The sequence below is a fragment of the Calypte anna genome, chromosome 1 (genome assembly GCF_003957555.1).
Source record: "Calypte anna isolate BGI_N300 chromosome 1, bCalAnn1_v1.p, whole genome shotgun sequence".
Taxonomy (NCBI): Eukaryota; Metazoa; Chordata; class Aves; order Apodiformes; family Trochilidae; genus Calypte; species Calypte anna.
The window spans coordinates 108,413,287-108,438,573 of NC_044244.1; the positions used below are offsets into that span (position 1 = coordinate 108,413,287).

Below are 25,287 nucleotides of genomic sequence, written 5' to 3' on the forward strand. Positions count from 1 at the left end.
TCACTGAGATACTCTGAGATACTCTGAGATACTCTGAGAAAAAACCATTTAAGTGTATTAGTGAGGTATGTAGAGACATAATGGGTCTTGATTAAGTATATAGTAAAAGATATTAAAATGTTGCATTATTCATGTTCCTTAAATTCTGATTTACCAACAGTATTTCCATAGGGCACTAATACCTCACAGTATTTTGTTTAGGATTAGGAGATGAAGTTCCTAAGCTATTTTCTGTTAATGAAAACACCACTCAGTATGTACGGCTTGAAAATCCATTATTAATTAACAGCATTCAATTCTTAGTTGTCTTTTTACCAGTTCAGTTGAAATAATTGACACAAAATACATTGTTAAACTGCTTAATCAATCATTGTAGAAAAATAGAGGTGTTTGATAGGGACATTCTAGTACAAAGTTTACGTGAAGCTTCCCATTGAAAGCTCTGGAGGCTTCTATTTTTTTTTTTAAGCTTATGTTACAAAAATGAGATTTCATAAACTTTACAGTCCATACTACATTAATACCAAAGACAATAAAATACAGGGGGAGAGAGAGAAAGAGATGAACACACACACCTTAAGCTTTAAGTGCCCTATTCACAAAAATATAGCTTACACATGCGCATGCCCCAGTGGCGGAAAGTCTATTTTTTTGTGCTAAAGGACACACAAAAAAGGTTTAATTAGGGCCCTGAGCTGCTGTTCTAAGTAATGCAAACTTTTGTCAAACTGCAGCGATGAGTTATAGACTGGCCCAGTAAATTACAAGAGCAAAAAGCAGGTTTATCCTTGGAGGAATGGTTTGCTTTCAGCTCGTGCACCTTTCTCTAGGACTGGCACACACGGGCGCTTTGGCGCTACCGATGCTTCCCCCAACTCCTCTGCTATAAGGCTGCTTCTGTCTTCTGGAGGTGCTGAGGAGCCACCCTTCCTTAAAAATGCTCAGTACCTTTCAGGAGTAGCCTTATGGATAGGTTGGGATGGATGAACTGGAGCACCCGGTGGCTGCTGATGCTGGGGCAGAAGAAGGAGCTTTGAAAGGTCTGTAGCAAATAACAATGTGTTATTTCACAAAAGTTAAGTGTGAGTAACCTTCACCAAGTTGGCAAAATCAGCCATCCTGGGTGAAGGGAGCAAAAGATCCAATATTCTGCACTGTTCCTTATGTCATGCTGCTTTGTGAAAGCCTTCTAGGGAGAACATTCAGAACTGAAACAAGGAACTCTTTCCATCCAGCCTAATCTGCCAGTCCCTGGTGCGCACCCCTTTCCCCACCCCCTGCTCTGCCCACCTCAGCATGAAGCCCAGTTACAGGACTTGCAGAAAATCCAGTGATTAGCCACACTTTGTGAAAATTAGCAAGGGGCTGTTGTTTCAGGGGAAAAAAATTCGAAAATAGTTGTGAAGTTAATGTGAAAGCTATATCACAGTGCAAAATTTCCACCCGCTCACTAAGTTTCTCCTGAGGTTATTTTTTTTTCTCTTCTATTTTAACATAAACATTTCTGTACAAAAAAAGAGAAAAAAGTAAAAGGAAAGAAAAAAAAAAAGAAGCTTCAGATTCTCTTCAGTGTATTCTTCCTTTCTGTAGCAGGTAGGTATAACAAAACAAAATTAAGGCTGCAGCTGCTTTTTCACTAACAGAAATTCTGCTCTTGATGGGCCTGAGAGAAAGCCCAGCAAAAGCCATGGAATCTCTTTTCTGTGGGTAGCATTTTATGCACGCTGGGTCTGACTGAGTGGTCCTCAGCACTGGGCAATGCTGCACTGTGTGAGCAGCCCCTTAGGGAGCACACCTGTGAAACTGGGACCATGCACATCAGCAACGCTGCTTGCACCAGTGCTGCTGTGTAAGCTATGCCAATTGTCACTGCCTCGCTTGTTTTGAAGGAGTCAGAATCTACAGGATTTCCACTGATTTACAACAGCCAAGGAGCTAACCTAGGGTGAAGTTGTTAGGGAGCCACTCTCCTGAGCATGGGTGGCAGGAACCATGTGCTTAGCTGAGAAACTCTGTTGAAGGATGTACCCAGGGATGTCACAACCCCCACCCATCACTCTGCAGGACCAGCCAAGCACTGGTGCACTCAGTGAGTGAATTTCACTGATTAGAGCTTCAGATGCAATTCAGCTGTTTCTTCCCCAGGTGAGTAGCTAAAAATCTACTCGCTAAGGTGCAACATTTGGTTTACAATGGCTTGTGCTGTTTGTGTAGCAAACTACTCGGCTGAAATCCCACGGCTGGGGTGGGGAGAAAGGAGAGGTTTCCCTAGATATTGCACATAAAGGATAGTACCTCCACATGAAACATGCTCGCTATATTAAGAGTATACAGGAAAATCCAGTTTGTCATGAGTTTGCCCCAGCCTAAATTTTCAGTGGAACTGCCAAAAAAGAAAAAAAAAAACCAAAAACCAAGAATGGTTTGCCTTATTTGTAAACATTTTCACAGTATATCAGTAATTATGTTACAATTTCTTTACCCTGCACTCTCCCAGACTTATGGCTTTTTAGAGTCAGTAAAACGATCTGTTTGGCAAGCAATGGGGTACTCTAAATAGCGGCCAGTCTGGTACACTGAAGAAAATGTCATGCACTAGAAGAGCCATAGATATCGGGAAAAAAATCAGTATTACAATCCAAATATTAGAAGAGAAATGCCTACTCAATGGGTAGTTAGCTTTTGCATCCCAATATTTCTAGAACTCTGTTTCTAAACCTACATTAATTACAGATCTATGTACATTATTTAGAAGTTCTTTACTACAGTACTTTTGTACATGCAGTGTTTATTACTAAATGTGAAGAGAAAGTAATTACATAAGGCATATGTACAGTAATGTGTTAGACTGCAGATCCCTCTGCTCACCTTGGTTTTAAAGCTGCAAGGCCCATTTCATAGAAGCTTGTCACTCAGCATGTGAAACTTCTGAAATACATAAAAACTGGAGACAAGGTCCATTACTTTAATGAACACTAATGAGTCTTTGCTTTTAAATCCCTTGTATGTATTCCCATTGGTTTGGGGGTTTGTTTTGTTTTTTTTTTTTTAATGTTTTGTGTGTGTGTTTGTTGATGAAAATAAAGCTTGAGGCCAAGCACCCCAGAGAGGTGCTGAACAAGCCAGCAGTTATCAAGGTGGGGATTGAGATTCCATCATCAGTAATGGGTATTGCAGCTTTAACCCACATCTTTGCTTATCTGTGAATCTCTTGAGTTTAAATTGAGCAGGTAGATATTTCGCATCCTAAGTGTTTGTTTTCCTGGAATTAAGAATATTAAGGAAGAAAAAAAAAAGGACTGTGGGAGAAAGGAAAGGGGAACAAAAAGGGAGAAAATAAAGGAGGTGGTGTGGCCTTTACACCTCCAGTGGTTCTACACTTTGGACTCATTCTCCAAGTTGGCCACATCACCATTTCTTTCATTTTGGTCTTCTTGGTTCTTTTCTTCATCTTCAGTTTCCAGCTCAGCATGCTGGTCCAGCTTGCTGGAAACTGACCATGTCAGGGGCAGTTCTGCTCGGCTGGCCATCTCTGCCAGCTCTTTGGCACTGTAAACTGGTGTGTTGGTCTCATATGTTTCATGAAAACTGTTGTAGTCAACTTCATAAAATCCGTCCTCCAGAGTGAGGACAGGGGTGAAACGGTAACCCCACAGGATCTCACTTGTAATGTATGAACTTCGAGCTTGGCAGGTCATTCCTGTAACGGAGAAGGAAAAAGGGCTGTAATAAGGACCCACTGCTTTCCCAAATGGTTAATTATTTATTCATATAGGCAGAGAACTGTTTGTAAATACACCAGAAAATAAATAGCTTTGACATCACGAGTTTAAGCTTAGAACGTAATTTTACAATGTGTAACCTACCTGACGCCTTTAAGAAATTAATTAAGAAATTAACATTTCTTTATTAAATGTAGTTCTTCTTGTATTTCATCAACGAGTAACTCACCCACTGCTGAATCTCTTTTTTTTTTTTTTTTTGAGAGTGTATGTGACTTGCATCATGTCATCTTTGGTTCCCTGGAGTGTAGCGAACCCACGCTGTCATGTCCAGCAGTTGCTCAGCCTTACTGAGGAACTTAAGCAAATGCTTTTCTCTGCTGGAGATAACCTCTGAGCCTGTGATCCAGGGCTTGACTTCAATCCTCTAAAAGCTGGAGCTGCCTTTTAGTTACATGTTGCTTTGAAGTTTGGGCTGGTGGCCAACGCACGAGCATCAGCAAAGCTCCTGAGGGACTTTGTGGTGGTGTGTGGTGTTGAGTTCAGGTAACTGGGACTGATGTCTTTGTTACCTTCCCTTTGCAGCTCTGCTGAACCTTACCCTGGGAGATGCTATAAGGCAAAATATCTGTAAGGTACTATATTGTGTTAAGAGTCATGGAGAGATGTGGCTAATGCAAGCTCAGTGTTGAGAGTGTCCTCTGGGTGAAGAGACACCTGGCCATGGCTGGCACCTGTGGCTTGGAGAACCTGCCCCATCTCAAACAGAAAACACAAGAAAATACTACAATAAAATATTGTTCAGTAGTGGAAAGGGAAACTCAGGAAAAGGATTAAGAGAAATTAATTTAAGAGGCAAAAAGATCCTGACAACAAAAATGAGGATAAACTGAGAGAATGTGATGGGTATCCTTTCACTATTTTCACATAATTAACTATGTATTACCAAGCAAATGCCAGCTTAACAGGTTATGCCAGATATTCAGTAAATAGTGATACATAACCCTTGGACAAGCTACTCATCAGTTATTTATAAAGTAATACTAAGCAATTATTTTTTTAATTATTCTTTTGGGGACACAAATGGCAATCTCTAGAAATGCTCACCACTTCAGAGCACTGCTGGCATCATATAAAGTCACATGGAGAGTGTCAAGAAGATCAAGCAAGTTTGTCTCTGGTACAAAGTGCTTGAGATAATTCTGCCCTCATTCTCTTAAATGTCCACTCCATGTTCAGACAACTTGCTTCTGATGGATTGAAATTTCTGTTTCTTGGTACTGTACCTTTCTAAACTGTTGCATTTTGTTTAGAGAGACATTTGCCCGTTGTTTCTCTGCTGTGATACTCAGTGCTTCTGCATCATTTCCCTCCACTTACCCTGAGGAAGAGTGGCTGTCAGGGAAAGATGTGGTGTGAAAACTGCTGCACTATACCTACCTGCTATAGCCAGGAAGAAATGGGACCATACTTGTACTGTGCCTACTGATCTTAATTTCTCTTTCTTTCTGCCTCAAAAATACTCAAACCTTTTTTTTTCTCAGTTTTGCGGGATAAGACATGTTTGCATTTCAGTTCTCAAGGAATGCACAAATGGAAAAAGAAAGATCTTACCGTTTCTCTGTTCCTTTCACAGGTGGGAAGGGCTGAAGGACACAAAACCATATAACATAATCATCTCTTGTGAGGTATCCCGTGCCATTTTTAGTCTGAAGGAGACCTTTCCCACCCAATGACACAGAGCACAAAACACAGGAGAAACACACTAATTGTGCACCACCTGCCCCAAAGGATCCCCAGAGGTTTTTGCAGTGCTCTTCTGAGCAGACCCAAAAGTGTAGGTGCTGTATTTAGCAGCAGCTCCCTGCCCCGGGGGTGGCATTGGCAGGATAGGGGCACAGAGGGCAGTGTGGAAATGTCTTCTCCACTCTCTCCAGCATGGCTCTGGGATGCTCTCCTACCTGCTCCTTCACCGCTTCTGCCTGCCATGCTGAGACCAGTCACCCCTAGATGGGTTTCCCCCAAGGACTGTGCCATTCCTAAGGCTCATGTGTTTGTAACCCCTTTCTCTGCTGCTGAAATGTAACTTCCGAGTGAGTGGGAAATTTGGAGTTTTCTTTATAAGGGCAATAAGATAGAATAATAATTAAAAAATAATAATAAAAAAAATTGAAGTCCCTTTGAAATGGTGTTATCTTCCTGTGCTCAAACCAAGTACTCAGTGATCCTGCTGCTTGCTTTGAAAAAATTCGTTTGACTGGTGGGAAAGAGAGGGGCAATTTTCTGCAGAAGTCAAGAAGATTAATTCAAATTATGTTAGAATTACAGCTCATTAAAAACAAACCCTCATCTGAAATTTTGACCTGTCTCAGTTTTTAATTTAGTCTCCCATTCAACAGCTACTTAATACATGCTTCTTTTCCATGTCTAGACAAAATGTTTTCAAAACTAGAATGAAAGATTTTTTGAAGCAAGTGAACAAGCTGAAACAATGAAAGACTTTTTCCAGTGAGGGATGTGTGTATGAGACCTTATGATTTTTAAAGGTTTGAGAAAGGTAATGCAGAAAACTATTTCTAAGACCCTCACAGGGATTCCAGATTAAAATGTGCCGCAGTTGTGGAGACCCTTGAAGTGACTTCCAGTGCACCAGCGTGGCTCTGGAAGCAGAAACAGATTTCTGCATGGTGCAGCTTTACCAGCCTCTGCCTCTGCTGCCTCAGAGGTTCTTCAGCTCCATGGTCAGCAGAGCTTCTGGACTGGCTTTTCTGCATTTAGGACCTCATCAAATACTATAATCTAGTTTACACATGTTTCATTATACTCTTTAACCATACTTATCATGGCTTTAATTGTTTTGTAAAAGAAAATATGACTTATTATTTGCTGTAAGGTTTGAACATGCTTGGTTGACAGTGGAGGCGGAATCCTGAATGAGGGCATTTTAGGCATTAGGTTTTCCAAGTGTTATGTCATTTATTCAGTAATTGCTGTAATTCATTCTAAATTAATTAAAACTGCAACTGGAAGGAATGGTCTATTCGAGAAGAAGTGTTGGAGCCCGACAAAAGCCTCGGGGCCGGGCTCCCAAGCCCTTCTGTGACATCGAGCATGGGGCAGGGGGTGGTGAGGGAGGAACATTCCCGCAGGGCTGGGCAGCTGCCTGTCCCTGCCCATCCCTGCAGCTCCTCAGCATCCCACCCCATCTGTCCCTGTCTCCTGGCACCGGGGGGACGGCAGCAGCAGGATTGGGTTGCCCTGCAGTGGGTTTGGGCTTGCACCTGTTCGCCTCGCTGCCTACTGCATTTTAAACACACCGTGAGCTGATGAGACCTCTGTTGGCTGTCCTTAGATGCTGTCTCACCCCTTTAAACTCCAATCATTTCTGATGAGCGGTAATGAGCCTTTGTAGGTGTTGCTGCTTTCTGCTAGGTCGTAATGACAGCGATTCGGTCTGGTTGGTTTATGTTTGCATAGGCTAGGGAATCACAGCTGAGTGTTCCGCAAATACTTGATTGCTTGGCAAGTGTCCTAAGTTGTAAAATTAATTGCCACCTCACTTCATTGTCTGAGGGGTTTGTTTTTGTTGTTGTTGGGGTTTTTTGTTTGTGATTTTTTTTTGTTTGTGATTTTTTTTGTTTTTTGTTTGTTTGGTTTTTGTTTGGTTTTTTGGTGACGTTTTTTGCTCAGTCAGAGCTTTGTGAGCTGTAATCAGCATCATAAGAGTTGCCACACGCCACAGTGGACACCGTTTCTATTGCTACCCTGCCTCTTTGTTCACAGGTCAGGGCTATGCAAGGCAAGTTACAAGCAGACTTTTAGTCCTTGTTATTATTATGGCAGGCAAGCTAAATTAAGGGGAGTGGGTGAAGAAGACTTGCTTCTCTTCCTTCAGCCATGCTAATGGAAATATTTTTATTGTTTTTCTTTCAAATAGGAAGAAAAAAACTGCTGCTGACCATGCTAGGATTAGCTCCATGTATCTGAAATGAGCAATTAGTTACTACTTTGGGTAGTCTCACTAGCATGTAACCAGTGTAATTAAAATTTTTAATTTATCCTCAAAATGCTTATTGTTCCTGTTCAACGGGTGAGGAGCTGAACAGCACTGAGACTTGAGCCACCTTGCAGGGTGCAGAGGGGATGATGAGCAGGAGCCAACCTGCTAAGCCTCTTTCTGTCCACATTGAATTTGACACACAGCTGGGCTCCTGCTGTAAGGTACCTGTGCTGGGGTGGGGATGCTGGGGAGGCCTTGGTCACATCCGTCACATTATGTTCTGTTTCCTTCAACAAGAAGTTGGGACCAGGCTCTGATTCCTGGTAATGTGTGTGGGCTGTTGTCTCCAGAGCACAGGGAGTGTGGACACACTTTCAGTGTACCCCACCAGAAATTTCCCTTGCAGCTAGAATGAAAGCTTTCATCAAACTTCATGTTTGCACCACGCAGTCAAAGAAAATGTCAGAACAGTTCTAAGCTGTTGCTGATACCTGGGTAAGGTTTCAACCCCACCTTTGACTGTCTGGAATTAATAACAATGTTGATGCCACCTCCAGGTTCATTACTCTTGAAAAGTTGTGCTGTGCAGTTGTTTTGAGGTTACAGTTTGTTTGCTATCTACTGCTATTTAAGCCTCTGCTTTGTGCTGTGTTACAGTGCTACAAGGGTTTGGTGTGGTGAACCAGAGCGACTTGGTGCACTTCCTCACAGTGCACTTCATTTAAGATTTCATGGTAGCTTACACAATAACATGTTCTGTCATGCACTCCTACCATATATGATTTAACCTGTGATGGGACCCTTCAAAATTAAAATGCTGAAAAAAATTCAAGGCAAAAGGGTACTTCAGAATCACAGAATCAAATACAGTTTTGAATCAAAACCTGATGTTCAGCTCTAGGTGAGCCCACTGCAGATTATACATCTTGACAGTCTCATTTAGGTTTTTCTTTGCTTGTTTTTTTCTTTCCTTGAGACAGTGTTCATTACAACAAGACTTTTTGTTTTCAAATTCTACTCCTGAGATAAAGCAAAAAGCACTCTAAATGAAATAAGAGGGGCGAGAGTTACAGACCATTGCTGTCTGCATCATTTTGGCTGACAGTCCCAAGGTCAAGCTGATTTTTAAGGTTCAGTGATTTCCTACTGTTATTTGACAGAACAAGGCAGACTTTCTGCTGCACAAAATTGAATGGGATATCCTATAAGAACAACTGATTTTCAGTGATTTCATGGGAAGTTTGCTTTTCTGTTCAACCTGGAGTAAGACCAAAGCAGCAGACAGCTCGAGTGTGCACAGAAACAGTGGTGTCCCCATTTCAGGGGAGAGTGGAGTTTCAGTCATGTACAGGAAGCTAGAATTTGATCGAGGGTCTCCAGCTGAGAGCTGAGACTTCTGTGTGCATGTCTGATGCTTCCATTATATTGTTTCCACCCTGTCGTTATTTGTAACATCCTTTGCTCTGGTACCACTGTGGAGGTTTCAATCTACTTGGTTAAACAGTTTATTTTTATAATAAGAGCCTTTCAAAACCCAAATCAAACATGTAGGAAATTCTCTGCCCCTTGAGATTAATTTCTATGGCTCATGAGGAAACTATTTTACAGTCGGAGTTATGAAGAAGGGAGAGGTGCTGACCCATAGTGTTAGAGGTGACTTTTGCCCCTTGCCAGGGACAAGGGTGAGAAGAGGGGGGAATTTTACCTCAACACTGTCTCAATGACACCAATAATGAGGTAATTAGATTAATGTGTGCCTAGGGTCTGCAACTGAAGTATGGAGCTCAAAAAAACTACAAAGACTTTCTAGGTTTGTGTCTGAGCATTGCTCTTGCCTTTGTTAAGTGTCACCAAGCAGCATGCTGCAAGGCAGAGACGGGCTCTGCCTGGATGACCTTTTGGTCTTGAATGTATTTTGGTGCAAGATTTGTCAGTCTGATATTTTTAGATGTTAAGGAGAATAGGAAAGCAATGTGTGATATGAAAAACAAGCAAAAGGCTAGGAGTCAAGAACTCCTGATTGATATCTTGGTTCTCCTGCAGACATTTTGTGGGCTTTGGCAAATTACCTAGCTTTGCTGGCTCTGTTGGGTGTCACAAGGGACATGCTGAGATTTAAAGGCAGTAGATGTGCTTGCAGTGTATTCCCTTCCTCATCTACACTTCCACTGCCCAATTAGTATTAACCAGTTCTCTGTGGTGTGAAAATGATTGCCTCAAAAAAGGACAGAGATTTAGAATAAAATTTCCGTACTGCCACTAAGTTATTGACAGAACCCTTCTATATCAGCTAATTGGGTCCCTTTAATCAATCTAAAAAAAAAAGGAAAAAAAGAAAGAAGTCATGTTTTACCCTGAACTCACCCCTTTTTTTAAGCCTGGAGCATTGTCATTAGTGGAAAATGTTGCAAATATCATGCTATGGTAAGACATTCCCCAATCCCCCCCCCCCTTTTTTTTTTAAAGTATATCTGTCAAGCAATCATTGTTTTTTTCCAGTTTTATCTGAGTTAACCCCCCATAAATATACATAGCCTTGTATTCAGAGCTGTCAAAGGGAAATTCCCAGGAGTTCTGGTAAGTTGATTCAGAACACACCTGGAGATCGGATGCTAATCTTGTCCTGACCAATGTCTGAAGTTCTTGAAAGAAGTGAACTCAGGTGCCTGCAAGCGTTTTGAAGTAGCTTTACTTCAGCATGCCTGGGAATCTGTGCATGACATCCTCATGTTGTAGGTTAGGAATGATACTCGTGTCATCTCTGTGTCCTAGTTACATGGCAGCATGGCTGCTCCTGGCTCTGTTGCTGCAGCTGGATTGAAGTTTGTGTGAGTGACAAAGGAAGTGAGAAGGGACATATGCTTTGTCCTTAGAAGAATGTAAGGAATTAACTTCCATTGAGTTTTGTTGTTGATGTTTTTTTTTTCCTTTTTCCCTTTTTCTAATACTAAAATTAGTGCTTTTTGTCTCTCTTCCCTGTAAACAATTTTAGTAAGCTGTTATTTTTATTTTCATATTTCTTATTTTATCAGACCAAGAAGCTGATCACTATATTTGGAATTTTACAGCTTTGATCTAATGCCATCTTTGAATCCTGAGCAGGGGTTTTTGTAGTAGCTGCTGTCTTCATCTCCCAGTTGGTGATGGGACCAGGGACAAGTAACATCAGAGGATGCAAACTACTTGTCATGGCTGAAGCAGCTGGCCTGACCTCCACCAATGGTAATAAAAATCTCATCCTCCGTGGGGGAAGGCGTATATTTTTAAGTCATGTTTGCAAAAGAGGTGAATATGCATAAGAAACTGAGGTGGTGAGAAGCCATAATTTCAAGTCAGTGGGACTTTCCGACACTCCAAAACCTCTTTCTTTCAAAGCAAGATGCAAGCAAGTAATAATTAGAAAAAAAAAATATTAAGTTCTAAAGAAAGTCTAACTTGGGTCAAAGCACTCTGGTTTTAGTCTGACTTCTTCAAATGTGATATATTGCATAATGCAGCATCTAAATTAGAAAAAGATGGCCATGTTTTAGTCTCTTCAAAATATTAAAACAAAGCACGTTTTTTCCCCCAGCAGGAGATTTCAATGCCAGTGCAATGGTATTTTCCAGTGGAAAAATGCTGAGTTAGAAATGGTTGGTTTACCTGGTTAGTATTTCTCTCATCAAGAAATAAATGTGCTTCATTGAGTATTTTGTGTCTGATTTCTTCCTTTCTAACTGCACATAGCTTAGTCTGAGAAATGGTAGATGGGTAAGGCAGAAGAGCTTGTCTGATTCAACCTCAGATGTGTTGCCACTTTTAGCTAACACTACCACATACATTCTCAATAAAGAGCCTCTCAAAGAGATGGCACAATTACTATTCAGCCAATATTTAACCTTCATTTAGCCTTATATTCGGGCCATGCCCAGCAAATCAAGCTGCCTGATGTGTATGAATTTTAATCACTTTTTCAGCTGTGCTTGTTAAAATGGAAGATGATTACATTTTTTCTGTCGACGAATTCCGTGGAAATTTAATATACCAAATAATGCAGCATCTGACCAGAGAGAGAAGCTTATTTCAGAACTGGCACTCAGAGTCCTTGGAAACGGGAGACTCAGTTCGGTGGAGCTGGAACATGAAGTACCAGGATTATGTACCCTACTCTATGTGTTTGAGTGCTGGGATACATTTATAGATTTGGTGGTTTCTCAGACACCAAATCAGTGCCATGCAAATGCTTTATTTCTGCTAGTAGATACCTGCCCAGGAATTTTGTTTTAAAGAAGCTGCAGTACATGGTATCTTCAGTGGCTTTGCTTACAAAATGCAAAGTGCTTAGTAAAAAGAAGACCCGTCCTGGCCTTTTAAAAATAGGTTGCTCTTAATCTGCAGGCTTCCTCTGGAATTCTGGCCCACAGATGGGATGCTCTCAGAATCACAGAATCAACTGGGTTGGAAGGGACCTCTGAGATCATCAAGTCACTGCCATTGATCCACTGCCATTGTGGTTACCAGACCATGGCACTGAGTGCCACATCCATCTCTTCTTAAAAACCTCCAGGGATGGAGAATCCACCACCTCCCTGAGCAGCCCATCCCAATGCCTGATCACCCTCTCTGTAAAGAATTTTTCTCCTCTGGAGCACTGCACTGGCAGGCTGCTCTGCGATTCCCTGGCAAACAGCTGGGAGCAGGCAACAGAGGCAGCAGGCTCCAGCTGAACTGCCTGCTGCTGCCTAGGCAGAGATGGGTCTTGGCAGGGTATTTTACTAAGCAGCAAACCTGATCCACCAGGGTGTAGTTATGGCATGGAGGATCCTAGGTGGCAGGGGGTATGGAGAAGAGTCCCGACAGTACATTAAGGCTAATAGTCCTTTTAATGGTTTTGGACCTATCCAACTGTCTTGCTAGGTTGCTTCCATAGCAGAGAGGGTGACCAGCCAGCAAGAATCACAGCCATTGCATGAATACCTGTTAGCTGCCTATGTGGCTTTCCACTGTCATAAGCAGCATCTTAATTCAGGAAACACACAGCTCAGACAAATAATTGGTTTAGTTACCTCAGCATCTGAAAACACTCTGGACTCAGTCTATTTTATGGTATCTTTCCACCCACTAAATTCACTGTTCCTGGGGGAAAAAAGTCTCATAATAGCACCTGGAGAAGAAGAGGATGGGGGCCACCCAGCTGCCCATCGGTGTGCAGCACTGCTGTGCCACATCTGCCTTCCTGCAGCATGATCTCAGGCTTAGAGAAGCTAAAGGGACTCTGGTTTCCTCAAGGGACCCTGAATCCCCTGCCCTTTTCCTCACCTTTTATGAAGGGGTGGAGGGCGACAGGAAAATCTATCTTTGGATAAAAGAAGGCTGAAGAAGCAGTTGCCTGAGCTGCTGCATTACTCATCTTGGGAAAGACAGCAATAGAACAGCCTCTGTCATTCTCTGTTCTGCATAAACCCAAAGGCTAAACGAGTTCAGCACCTCAGAAGAAGGTTCCTCTCTCTCCAGTGCTTGCTGTGGAGGCAAAAGATGGGAATGGGGTGTAATAAATGCCATGTAGGAAACGAAGAAAGGAAAAACGCATCCTTGAGTACTTCTAAGCTTCACAGTTTGATAAAACCCTATGTCTTTTTGAAAATCCCAGCTTTGATGTACTAAAACTGCTGCTGCTTCAAAATGTTCAGGCTCACATTGCAAGATGCAGTCACTCAGTTGCACCTGCAGCAAGAGTCCTGTCACAATGCCCATGGATGACTTTAGTAGAGCTGGATGCTTTGCAGGTTGCCTGTTCAGCTGCTGAGAATACAGACCCTAAATGCATTTGGTCTTGGAAAGGGGTAGGAGTGTTGTTTATGTAGGAGCTCTTTGAAGATGGTCAATCTTTTGTGGAAAAATATAGCTGCTATAGTGGCACTGTGCTACACAATGCATGGCACATGGAACCCTCTTGAGGATCGTGTATTTAGCATACAGTGGTAACTGGGACTGAGACTAGAACAAGGTGTATTTGGGCATTGCTGGAATCCCAAATTAGCCTTAATGCCATGGGATGGCTGGGGGAAAAAAACCCTTTATATGGAATAATGCTTACTGTCAAAGAAGCAAGTGTAATGAAATGGCTTGTTACTACTGCACATTTGCCCTATCATGACAGTGAGATAAATGTTTAATTAAAACATATGCATGATCTATGATCTATTTCATCCCTTGCTGTGTAGACTTCTTAAACATGTAATTTGAGTCTGACTGTTTGGATGTCTTGTTTGTTTTCTTAAAATGCTGCTTACAAAGAAAACAGAAGATCCAAGGTTTTCTCTGTCCTGAGCTTTACTAACTTGGAGTTTTTTATAAAAATATCATATTTTACCACAGAAATGTTTGTGATCCCAAGATTAAAGATAAAACAGTGTGAACACACAGCTTGGCATGCTGTAAAATTCAGGAAATAAGGAAGATCACTAGCTTTTTGACAACAAAATCTGTGAGTCACCCAGAAAGTATTCTGGTGGTTTTCTCTAGTGGCTAATGGTGGCTTAATGGCATTGTTGAAGCCTGGTTTAGCTGTTGTGAAATTGGAGGAGGAGATGAAAGAGAGTTCAGAATAAAGAACTTTTTCCTGCCAGGCAGACATTGGGAAGTGATGTTTGGAAATGCAACATTAATAAAGAGAAATTATATTCCATCCAAAATCACTTGGACTTCAGGAGAGCAACAAAACATTTCAGTGGGGTTGCCTGGGCAGTTTCATAACTATGCATCCTTTTAAGTGGGCTGGGAAACAAGGTAAATGTGAGTAGGTGGTATTTGTTTTTAGAAGAGACAACTTGAAGAAATATTTTTTTCTAAAGATACCTTAGTTTCATATATGAATTTTTTTGTTTGTTTTTTTTTTTTTTTGGTTTTTTAGTTTATATTTCACCCAAAAGAGTCCTAAGAGCTTTTCAAAAGAAAGCTCTAAATCTTGATGGCATTGCTGAATCTGTCATGGCCACCATTGGAGAAGGGCGTCTATTATCACACTTCAGCTCACACAAAGCATCTGGGCATGGGGATGTGACAGAGAGGGATCAGTGCAGCTCTGTAGAGGTGGCTATTACAGCACAGCTTCTTTCTTGTTCTTTAAACAATCAAACAAGCAACTGGGCCTTCCTCTGGGCCTCTGGGCCTTCCTCTGGGCATTCTGGATGAAGCTCAGCTCCTTGAAGGTGTTGCCCTTTGGTGACAGTGGTTGGACCTGTCCTCAATGCATCCTCTATCTCCTTGACTCATCTCTCCAGTGGTTTAACCACGGATCTGCTTCCATGGCCTCCTGGAATTATAGCCCTTGGGAGGTGGAGAAATTTTGCTCAGATGTTTTGAAGCATGTCCCTCGCTTTACAAGTTTTTGGTGTAAGGGCTGAAGGGACTCAGGCCTGTGGTCCTGTCTGAAGGACCTCCATGCTGCAGAGGGCCCATGGCTGACTCAGTGGCTCTGGGAGGAGGAATTTTTGGGCTGATTTTCCTAGTATTTCAAAGGGTAAACTTTATACCCTTTTGTTTTCTTGAGGGGAGAAGGTTTAAGAAACCAAATATTTGTTTATGCTACTACTTAGTGTGACTTATCAACTCTTTTATAAAAATCTTTTTAAGGGAAATTGTTAACCACACTAAGTTTAAAAGCTCATCTGTCATAACAGTAATCTTTAATTAAAATTTAAATCAGGTTTATTGACTCAGCTATTTTTATCATAACAAAAGGATGAGCCAGTCTCAGACTTCATGCAGCTCTGATTTTTGATGAACTTTTGCAGGCCTTCTAGCAGTTATGCAAAGAAAATAATTTGTGTTGCTAAAATCATCCCACTGAGTAGCAAGTGGGCTTTGAGATTTTTTTCTTTTTTTTTTTTTTTTTTCAAGTCAAAGCACAAGACTTTTTAAGTTGATGCTTTCAGGTTAATAATACTGGCTATCTGTCAACTTAAGCAGCATATTTTTGAACTGCAGGACTGAGTAAAAACTGTCTGCCTCGGGGAATGAGATGCAAAATTTTTCACTTCTGGAACACTATTTTATTTAGTATGCAAGTTCTGTCAAAATTTGTATCCATATTTTAGCTGCTTGGCATCCTGCCTGATAATAGGTGCTATTAATATACCTTCTTGTAGATCAATGACCATTTTAGAAAAAAAAAATTTACTTGGTTTTAACAGAATTTGATTTTATTTGATGTGAAGAAGAAGTTGATTCTGATCTTTAATTACTGCCTAGCACTTAGCAATGAGCCCAATAAAGGAGAACAGCAGTAGTAGAGTTGGGATTTTAGGAAAGCTTCAGTACTTCTCTCCTGATATTTCTATTCTGGGAAAAAATAAGAACAATGCACTTCAAGCTATAGGCTTTTCAATCTAGCACTTTCCTCAACGCCTGAACTAATTTAAAAGGAGAAAAAAATAAGAAGCAAAAACCCAGCAAAAAGTTATTTTGCTCTGTTCTTTCTTCATGTGTTGAAAATATTTGAACTAATTTTTTTGGGGGGAAGAGAATAGACAAACCAGTCCATGAGATACACATCTGATTTTGCCTCAAATTTTTTCTAGCTGGTGATGGTGAAGACATTCTGGCTTTATTAGACAGGTACACTTAATTTATGGAAGCAACAAAGAGTCATTAGGACTTCTTAGCACTCCAAACTCCCCCTTAGTTTAAGAGTATTTATCTCAGCTGGTGAGAAAAATTATTTATCTAGTAAGGAAAAAAGATGAGCTTGAGGTGGCTGGGTATCTTGTAAGCTCTCTCAAGATTCGAGGAGAAGAGTGTGCAGTTTCCATAGGAGAGGTGCCTTAGATGATAGATAGTGTAGAGAAGTCCTGAAAAAAAATGTTTGTTTTGAAGCAAAGAATATTTTGAAGCAAGCAGCACACTCTTGGATAACATTGCTTTTCCTCAGACATTTGTGTTTATCACAGGATGCTGAGCAAAGATGCAGAGCTTTTCTCCTGAAGCCTTGATAGCAAAGCACTCGCTTGGCAAAAGGGTGTTTGTCTCAGGGTGTTGGGGTGGAGGATGAAGCCTGGGTAGGTACACTCAGGGCATGAGCTGTGCCAACCCTCCCTGGCCCTGGGTGCTTTACAGCTTTACGGCTGTGGGTTGCTTCATTCCTCTGAATCAGTCATCAGGTGGCAGTCTTCTACCAGAGGAAATCGCTTACAAGTCTGAAGCTCCCATCTATCCAGACTAATGAAAAAACAGCAAGGCCAGGAAAATTTTGTTGAGAGACTATTGCAAAGATTACTTTCGAAATAGCTGGGCAGACAGGCAGATGAGACACGGCCAGGATGCTGTCTGTTCGTGGCAGGATTGTAATGCTTGAAAGAAATACCTTGCTGAACTCTCTTTGAGCTAGAGTTTGGTAGCTTGCTTGATTTTTCTTCTGACTCCCATACTGTACACCAGCTGCAGACTATATTCTTCTTTGTGACAAGCACAATTACAGAGTCTCTTTCTTGCAGCTTTTATTACTGCTGCCAGACCACTGCTAATTTGGAGCACTTTGTTGATATATACTTTGTACAATGAGCACTTGGCTAAAACTGGATATCCTTCACTCGGATGATATCCTGTCTCTCAGAGAATAAACTAAGCCAGGCTCCCAGTTTCAGAGGTAAATGGGAAAAAAAACTCCAACAACAACACAGGCATTGCTGACCAAAGACATCTGTCTCTAACATAGCATGCAAGTGTTTAACATGAGATTTTAAGAAATGTATGCTGCAGCAAATGGAAGGCACAGCTCCAGATTCTAGTCCCATCAGCAGTTCACACAAGGAGCTGCTTCTGTCAGGATAGAGCTACTCCAGACTGTGTAGCTGACTCAGAGCTCCACTTTTACACTTCCATGGCATCCTTGCTAAATCCCTAACAATCTCACAGATGTCTGCCTGCAAGGCAGCATCCTCAGGCTCCTGCTGTGTTTCTAAGCCACACTTAACCTCCAGGAAGAGAAAGAGAAGTAAAACATGGCATGCTCTCTTTCAAAGCTTGCTGACCGCTTCTCTTCTTCGTGCTTGCAGTGAACCAGGCTTGGGTAAGAGGGGAGCTCAGTGCTGGCTTTAAAGATATCCGTGCTTCCTTCATATTGGGTAAATTGCACCCAGGAAGGGAAAATGCAGGAGTTTGGATACAAGGCAGACTGATAAAAGGAATATGAGTATGGGAGGAATTAAAAAAGGCATCAAAAGAATGCCAAATCCAAACAACTCTGTGTCATGCAGTGAGCCCTTCTCTCTCCTCCCACCATAACAAAAGTTTTCCCTGGCTGACAAATGCAATACATGGCCACTGTCTTAATTTTGTATTTACTGCAGCAGAGATTTTTAAAAACAGAGATAAAAGAAGCAAAAACTCTGCACTTGGCACTTTATCATCTAAGTAAACCTGGGAGGTGTTCCTGAGACAGGTGATGGATCATTAGGGCCACCTTAGCTTCTTCCCTTGTTTCTCCCCTCATCCCAGCTGAGGATCTGGGCCCTGATGTGAATGCTCAGCACCCCTGCAAGGCTGAACTGGTTAATTTGAGATCAGTGAGTGCAGAACTATCTTGAAGAATGAAGACTCTTTTTTATTTTAATCACATATTTCTAAAGAGAAAAAGGGAGCAAAAACTTCAATTGCGTGTTCCCAACATGAATATGAGTACTGGAAATGAACTGAATTATGTGGCTGAACCCCAAAAAGCAAAACCCTGACATTACACTTTGCTTGAAGAAGTGGCTACAGAACTGTCACAAGCTGGGTCCTAAGTGCATAGAGCACTGTCTGCTACTCATTCAGTATGACCCAGATTATTTGCTTCTTGTGTTTCCTATAAATTTTAAAATCAAATTTTATTCTGATTTTGCTGGAAATGGGTGTCAATAAGTTTGCATCAATATCCAGAAACTCAGATGGGAATCAATTACTGAGGCTAAGAAAGTAATGTTTGACTCTTATTTCCAGTGAAGTTTTATCTGAAAGGTTCAAAGAGAGATATTATTATGATTTTTTTTTACCAACTGGGAAATTGAGGCAGGGAATGGTTATTTGCCCTGAGGCCTTATAGAAGATGTGTAGCAAATAAATGCTACTGTGGTGAGGATACATGTATATTGAAGTTATTTGGAGGCATGCTGGTTATTTGCTGTCTTTTGATGTGAGCCAGGAGGATTTTTTGGCCTAAAGCACTGATGCAGTTTTTATGGAGACCTATTGTTTTGGAACAGCATTTTTTCACAGATCCTGTTGTTTCAACACAAGGCAGGCTTCTGCTTATTACCAGCATCTCAGCAGGACTCAAACCTTTTCTTAAGACCATTTCTCTCCTTTGCTTTAAGCAGTGCAGGGTATGGATAGCAAAACTGAAGAGCTTGTTTTGGGAACAGAAGGCAGATGAGATGGATCATGTAATGCATCCTGGAGTCACAATTGTGCTTCCTCAGCCCTTTCCTGTTGTCTGGGCCATAGAGCTCTCTTCTCTGCTTTTAATCACAAATGAAAAATTTCTATCAGAATAGTAGAGATTTTGCCTGAGGGTGCTGTGATAACACGAGGCTGTGGCATGTGCACACACACATACAGATAAGTAGAGATGTACAGAGATACCAAGGTCAGTGATTTTGTGGTTCTCCTAGACCCAAAATAGCAAATCCTTGCTGTTTGAGTCCTGGAAATCCTCAGTTCCTTCAAATAGTTAATGAGATACATTGATTATTATCAAAAGAAAATTACTTCTGTCAGACGGGGGGGGGTGGGTTGGGAGAAGAGAATTTAACTGGCAGCAGTGAGAAGACAATTATCAGACTTCAGAGAGGCATTGGGACATTTAAGATGTTACAGGAAAACAACTGGGAAATGATGAATGGATCTGGCTATTATAAGCATATGGTGAAACTAAATATCAAATCACCACAAAACACTCTAATATGGTGGGATTAAATCAGCCAAGACAATGAGAAAAGCTCTGTTGCACCATCACTGTGGAAAAATGTTTGGGCTTTACATTTTTGAGAACATTTGATGGCATTCCCTGTCTCTCCCCACAGATGAACACGTTTGTAGTGTGGAAACCTTCACTTTATTTCTAATTTGTGAAAATGCTGTATGAAAACTCATAATTCTTTTTCTGCACAGTTTACCAGGGGAGTATTACACATTTTGGCTGCAAGAAAGCCTTGTAATAAATGATAGCTCTTTCAGCCTGTTGGCAGTATATGGTCCAGCTATCAGTCTTGTAAATGTTCCCATAACCATTGAAAAGCTGAAATAATTTGGAACTGTGGCTCAACACTCTATTAATCACAGAGCAAAGGGTTTGCTCTGATTTCACCAGGCATACAAATGTAAAAAAACCCCTACGGTCATCTCAGGTGCCAGCCAACACAGGAATAAATGCACAGCTAATCATATGCTGCCCCCATGATTGAATACAGGCTTCAAGCCCAGTGTTTCAGGGAGCATTCCTCAGAGACTGATCAAGTATGAAGGCTTCCATGTAACAAATCCCTTTGTGAACTTGGCTGGGTTTTTCTGTGTCAATGTGTGCGTGTCTGTGAGAGAAGAAGAAGCTGGTTAATAGCTTGTTCACTTTCCTGTTGACAATGAGAAAAAGAAATAGATGATATAGTTTCCTCATGAACTGACTTCTGTCTTTGGGACCAACCAATGATCCCATTTCTACAGGCTTTTGACCAGCCAGCTGTGGGTCCAAAGCCAATGGCAAGGTGATGGTCCAATCCGAGATTCAAAAAAGTCAAAAGTACCTTCTTGCTGCATTTCTTGCATTTCAGAAGGGAATGGTTTATGTCTGGGTGAGAGCTGGTTGCACAAGTCTCTGTAGGAACCGGATTGCTCTATAGGATCCCTTATCTTTGGGGAATTTTTCCAATTTTTTGTGTGACTGTTGTATCACATCAATGTTTCTAAAGCCAAGTGTAGCAGTACATATGAAATCAGCCCAAGGTAATGAGGATGTCATGACTTGCGTTATTCATATCTGAAAAGCATAATTCATCCTCATGAACTCTGCAATACCCACCAACAATGCCACAACAGCTTTCCATTACATACAGTGCCACATTCAAGCTACATCAGGCTGGCCTGATGCTCTGAGGGTTGCTGTTGTACCTTGAACTAAATTTCTGTGAACAAATATCTCAAAAGGAGCACAGTAAGACCCCTAACACTGCAGAAGTCCTGATTAATGGGAGAAAGATGGAGATTAAGATGGCAGCTGCAGAAGAAAATTCACTTTGCAGCCTTTTTACACTGTTGTATGTAAAAGAGAAAGCTACAAGTATAACTGATGGGGTGTAATGTTTCAGAGGAGGACAGTTTGGATTTACAAGAAGCTTTGACTGTCTTGTTTTCCCACAAGTGCTTCCATCTCCCTTGGTAAGCTAATTTTAAAAGTTAATGGACTCGATCCTTCAATGTGCTAATGCTGCATTATGCTGCTTCAGTGGTACAGAAGAGCACTAAAGCAGTCTCCCTCTGTCACTGGAGATTTTCCCCTGTCCTAGGGAAATGCTGGGCAATATGGATTAGGCAGAAAGAATCCTCCATGAGCCATGAGATGTCCAGAGCAAAGACTTCTGGGGAAGAACTGTGATGAAAGCTGTAACCATACAGCCTGGTTCTGCTTTAGGGTTGCAGGCTGACAGCAAAAATAATTTGAGAAGCTACTGATAAAGCAAATATTCCCAAAACTGGAAGAACACTGAAAAGGTCCAAGTGGTGTTTTGCATTGCCACCACTCCTCTACCCAATCAGTAGATGTTGGTCCCTGCTACTTTTGACTGTGTATTTGGAAGAAAAGGTGAAAAGCAGTGAGGTATAAATGATTCCTTGCAACTTGTTTCCTCAGTTGTGCTGACCAGGCACCCAATCCCCCTTTTTTTTTTTTTTTTTTTTTTTGTGTTGTACCTACTGGCATGTGGCTGTGGTCAATGCATACTGTGCTGAGTTAGGCACTGGTTGCTCTGGGAGCTGAGAGGGATGGTGACCCAGCAGGACACTGATATATCCCTGGGCACACTGATATATCCCTGGGCAGTCAAAGGGGACTCTAAATTAAAGGCTAGTGCTGTGTTGCACCCCCTACCCAAGTCTCTGCTATACACCCACTCACTGACTCTATACTTACAACGATCTGAACCAGGGATTTTGGAAGGCTTTTCTAGAAGGTTTTTGTGCTAAGTCAGTCTGACTCCAAGCCAAGGAGAGACACTGAAAGAGGGACTGACTGCACAGAGAGAGCTCCAAGCCCCTCTCTCTTTTTGCTTTGCCCTTGTGATGAGAATACAAGCCCATGGTAAAACAGCACAAGCAGGCCATCTAAAAAAGGAAGCAGCTGTGAATAGGCAATCAGACTGGTCACTGTTATGACTTGATGCCATCCTATAGCAATAGTTTGCACTTGCTGCCCCATAATTCTGTCATAATTCAAAAGTCTAGATCAGGCTCTCTGCTCTTCTGATTCAGAGTGGTTGTTTTCCACACAAGACTTCGATGTTATTGTTGCTGTTTTTTGAACTGACAGAAAAATCTTGCTGGAATTAGTCTGTAACCAGAGATGTGGACAGGTCTTAGGGCAGCTGATGGTTTTCCTCCGTTTCAGGCAAATGTTCTGACTTCAGCCCTAAATAGTCCTTATCTCCTACTTGGGCAGTGAAATGCATTTGAGCAGGTCATAAAACCCCTGGTCCAAACCATGCCAGGTGCCGAAGTACTTCCAGAGGTAAATCTGACCTTTGTGGGGCAGACTTGCCTTAAAAAATGGCAGTGGGAAAGATAAGAAAACTTTCTTTTTCCTTTTGCCTATTTTCTCTTTCTCTCCCCGTCAGAGAATGACAGATGTCTGTGTGTCAAACTGACACACCATCAGGTATAATCTTGAGCTGAAAAAAGGTTGCTATTTGTTTAAAGAGCTCTGACAGGTTTCTAGACAATGGCGGTGTTTGAAGAGTGAACCTGGAATATTTCATTAATTAACAGTGTAGGTTCTGCATAATAGAGTTTTCATAAATCTTATTGTAGCAGCCGGCACATTCTTCCATCCACTCATCCTTCTGAATTCAGAAGTATTGAACAGAGCTGAAAGATCTTGTGAAAGGGGCAGTTAATGAAATGAAACATCAGGAGGTTGGCTTCAGTGAATGAAGACCTGAAGTGATTTGACAGCTGCTGAGAGAGCTGTGTGGAAAAGAAGCCGAAACTCTCGCAAACCACAGAAGTGGTTTGAGATTAATTTCTCAGCTCTCAGTTCAAATCATTGTCACAAAATTAATAAACTGGTGTCACTTGGCAAAGTTTCCTCTTACACACAGGGACTGGTGAAAAACTGGAACTGGTGGAACTCAGTAAAGTTGATTGAACTCCATGATGCTGTCAGCACAGATACAAAGTTTGAAGTGAAAAGATGTAGGTCAGAATCAAAGAGATTTTTTTCACCTTCTCTCTCTCAGAAAGTAGTCCAAATTTTTTCTCCTGTGTCCCATAGAAGGGCCTCAGCAGGAAGGTGGGAATCAGATGTGAGTCAAACCTAACTGCACTTGGCTTTAGTGCATCAAGTTCACTTTGACTCTGATTTGCAGATAGGTAGGGGAATGGCTTTATGGAGCTTCCAGGAGAAAATGGGGTTTATAAACTGCCCATCATCTTTGATATTTTGGCTAGAGGACTTTGGATGTAAGCCAGCTAGTTAAAATAACCAAGTATTTTACTGTTCATACAGCACCATGAAGGACACAGAGAGGAAAGGGCTCCGCTTTCCGATGGAGTCAGGGGTAGATGTGGCTGAAGCTGGGCTCACAGTGGGATGTGGGCTTCATTTCTCTGAAGACAGCCAAAAGATTGCAATAAATAAAGGTGTCTCATGGCCCCAAAGAGAAAAAAGACCCATCCTCTAATAGAAAGAAGGGAATCTTTTCCATTCCTGAGCGTCTGCTTCAGTTGCACCCACACACTGTCCCTTGTATTGGAAACTTAATAACTTCACTTGAAAATCATGCCTTTTTGACGGCAGTGGAAATAACATGACTTTTAAACAAGTAGAGGAGACTGTCATTGAAGTTGAGCCAGTTATGTAGGAGTCAGATGATTAAGGTAGATATGCTGTAGGAGGGAAGAAATACTATCATTTGGAAAAAATACTGTATTTTGAGCAGGTTTAATGTTCTCTTCCAGGAAAGTGGGGTTGTTATTATTAAGTGCACTACCAACATTAGATGCAGGGCTTGATTCCCTGTTGATGTGCCTTCTCTGTAATTGTTCACATCCATGCAAATTGCCTATAAAATTTGTCTAAAGTTGTTACTGAGTTGTACAGTTGGAGTCTAGGGGAACTGCATGCTCACTTTTTCAGACGTAGGAAAAAAGAGGCAGAGACTGAGGTGAGAAAAATGCCCTCTCATCTGGGTCATGCCAGTGTCTGCCTGTCTGTCTCTTAATGCAGCAGCCCAGGGATCTATTTTCTGGTGCACTGATAAGGTCTGTTTCATTCTTCTTGGCTTGACCTGACTCCAAGCTCCAGGCTGGGCAATATTGCTTCCATTTTTTTTTCAAAGAGGGATAGTGCTACTCCAGCATGGATAACTTGCCCCTTCCAAGATTCTCTTGCTTTGAGTCATATGGGGATCTCAAACTGGCCTCTGAGGTGTCAGCCTGTAGCCTCAGAGAGGCAAAAGTAGGTGTGTGCAAACAGCCCCTTAATTTAGGCCTTGGTTTAAGGGCTCAGCACCTCAATGCACAGCAGAGCCCAAAGGTGACACCACAGCAAGAGCAGTCATAGGGCACAGGTAGCATCACCAGGTGAGGCTGCCCCTGTGTCTGAGCTGCAGCAGCTGAGCACCAGCTGAGGCTGAGAGGTGTCTTCCTGTCTTGAAGCAAGAGCCACCTCTAAAGATTCAAGCTCTCTTCTCTTCTCTTGGTTGTCCACTGAGAAGATCTTGCTTTTGGAGCATGGCTTCTTCACTGGGCCTTTTCCTGGTTTCCCTCTGTGGGACTGAGCCAAAGCCCAGTGATTTCAAGACTTGGATCCTAACATTTCCCCCCAACCTCACATTTTGTTCCAATGTGAAAGCAAAGAGCATTGTGCACAATTTGGGAATTCAAAGTTAGAGCTTGAAGTCTTCATATTCAAGCTTGAAGTATTGCTCACATGGTACCTTTGTTTTTTTCCCTAACCAAATGGTATTGCTCTAACCTGAGAAAGGGGGCAGAAGGTAAAAAACCTGCACTGGAAACCTAAAGAATTCATAATCTGAGATAGAGTTACTGTAATATCTTATGGCCTAGATGCAACAAAATCTCAGTATAGTGATTATGCAAATGAAATAAGCACTGATGATGATGCTGTTAGACCTAACAGTGCAATAGGAATCTTTCTGTTGATTTCAGTGAACCCAGGGTGTTCTCACACATGCTGAAGTTCAAAATATTATAGTCCAGAGGACAGCAGGATACTACCCCAGTACAAATGTTACTTTCACAAGATATTTCTAGACTGAGCTTGCTGTAAGTACACCGCATATATGGAAAATACAATTGGTGTGTATTATCATCACCTGT

The 25,287-nt window shown here is 41.7% G+C and overlaps 1 protein-coding gene across 1 annotated transcript in view; it reads right to left on the reverse strand.

Annotated features, from left to right (window-relative positions):
* Window positions 1–3,374: 3,374 nt before the first annotated feature.
* KCNJ6 (potassium inwardly rectifying channel subfamily J member 6) overlaps window positions 3,375–25,287 on the reverse strand; it is a 35,484-nt gene continuing 13,571 nt past the window's right edge. The window contains exon 2 of the mRNA XM_008496637.1: window positions 3,375–3,700. Coding sequence (XP_008494859.1) covers window positions 3,375–3,700 — 326 coding nt within the window. The remainder of the gene's footprint in view (window positions 3,701–25,287) is intronic.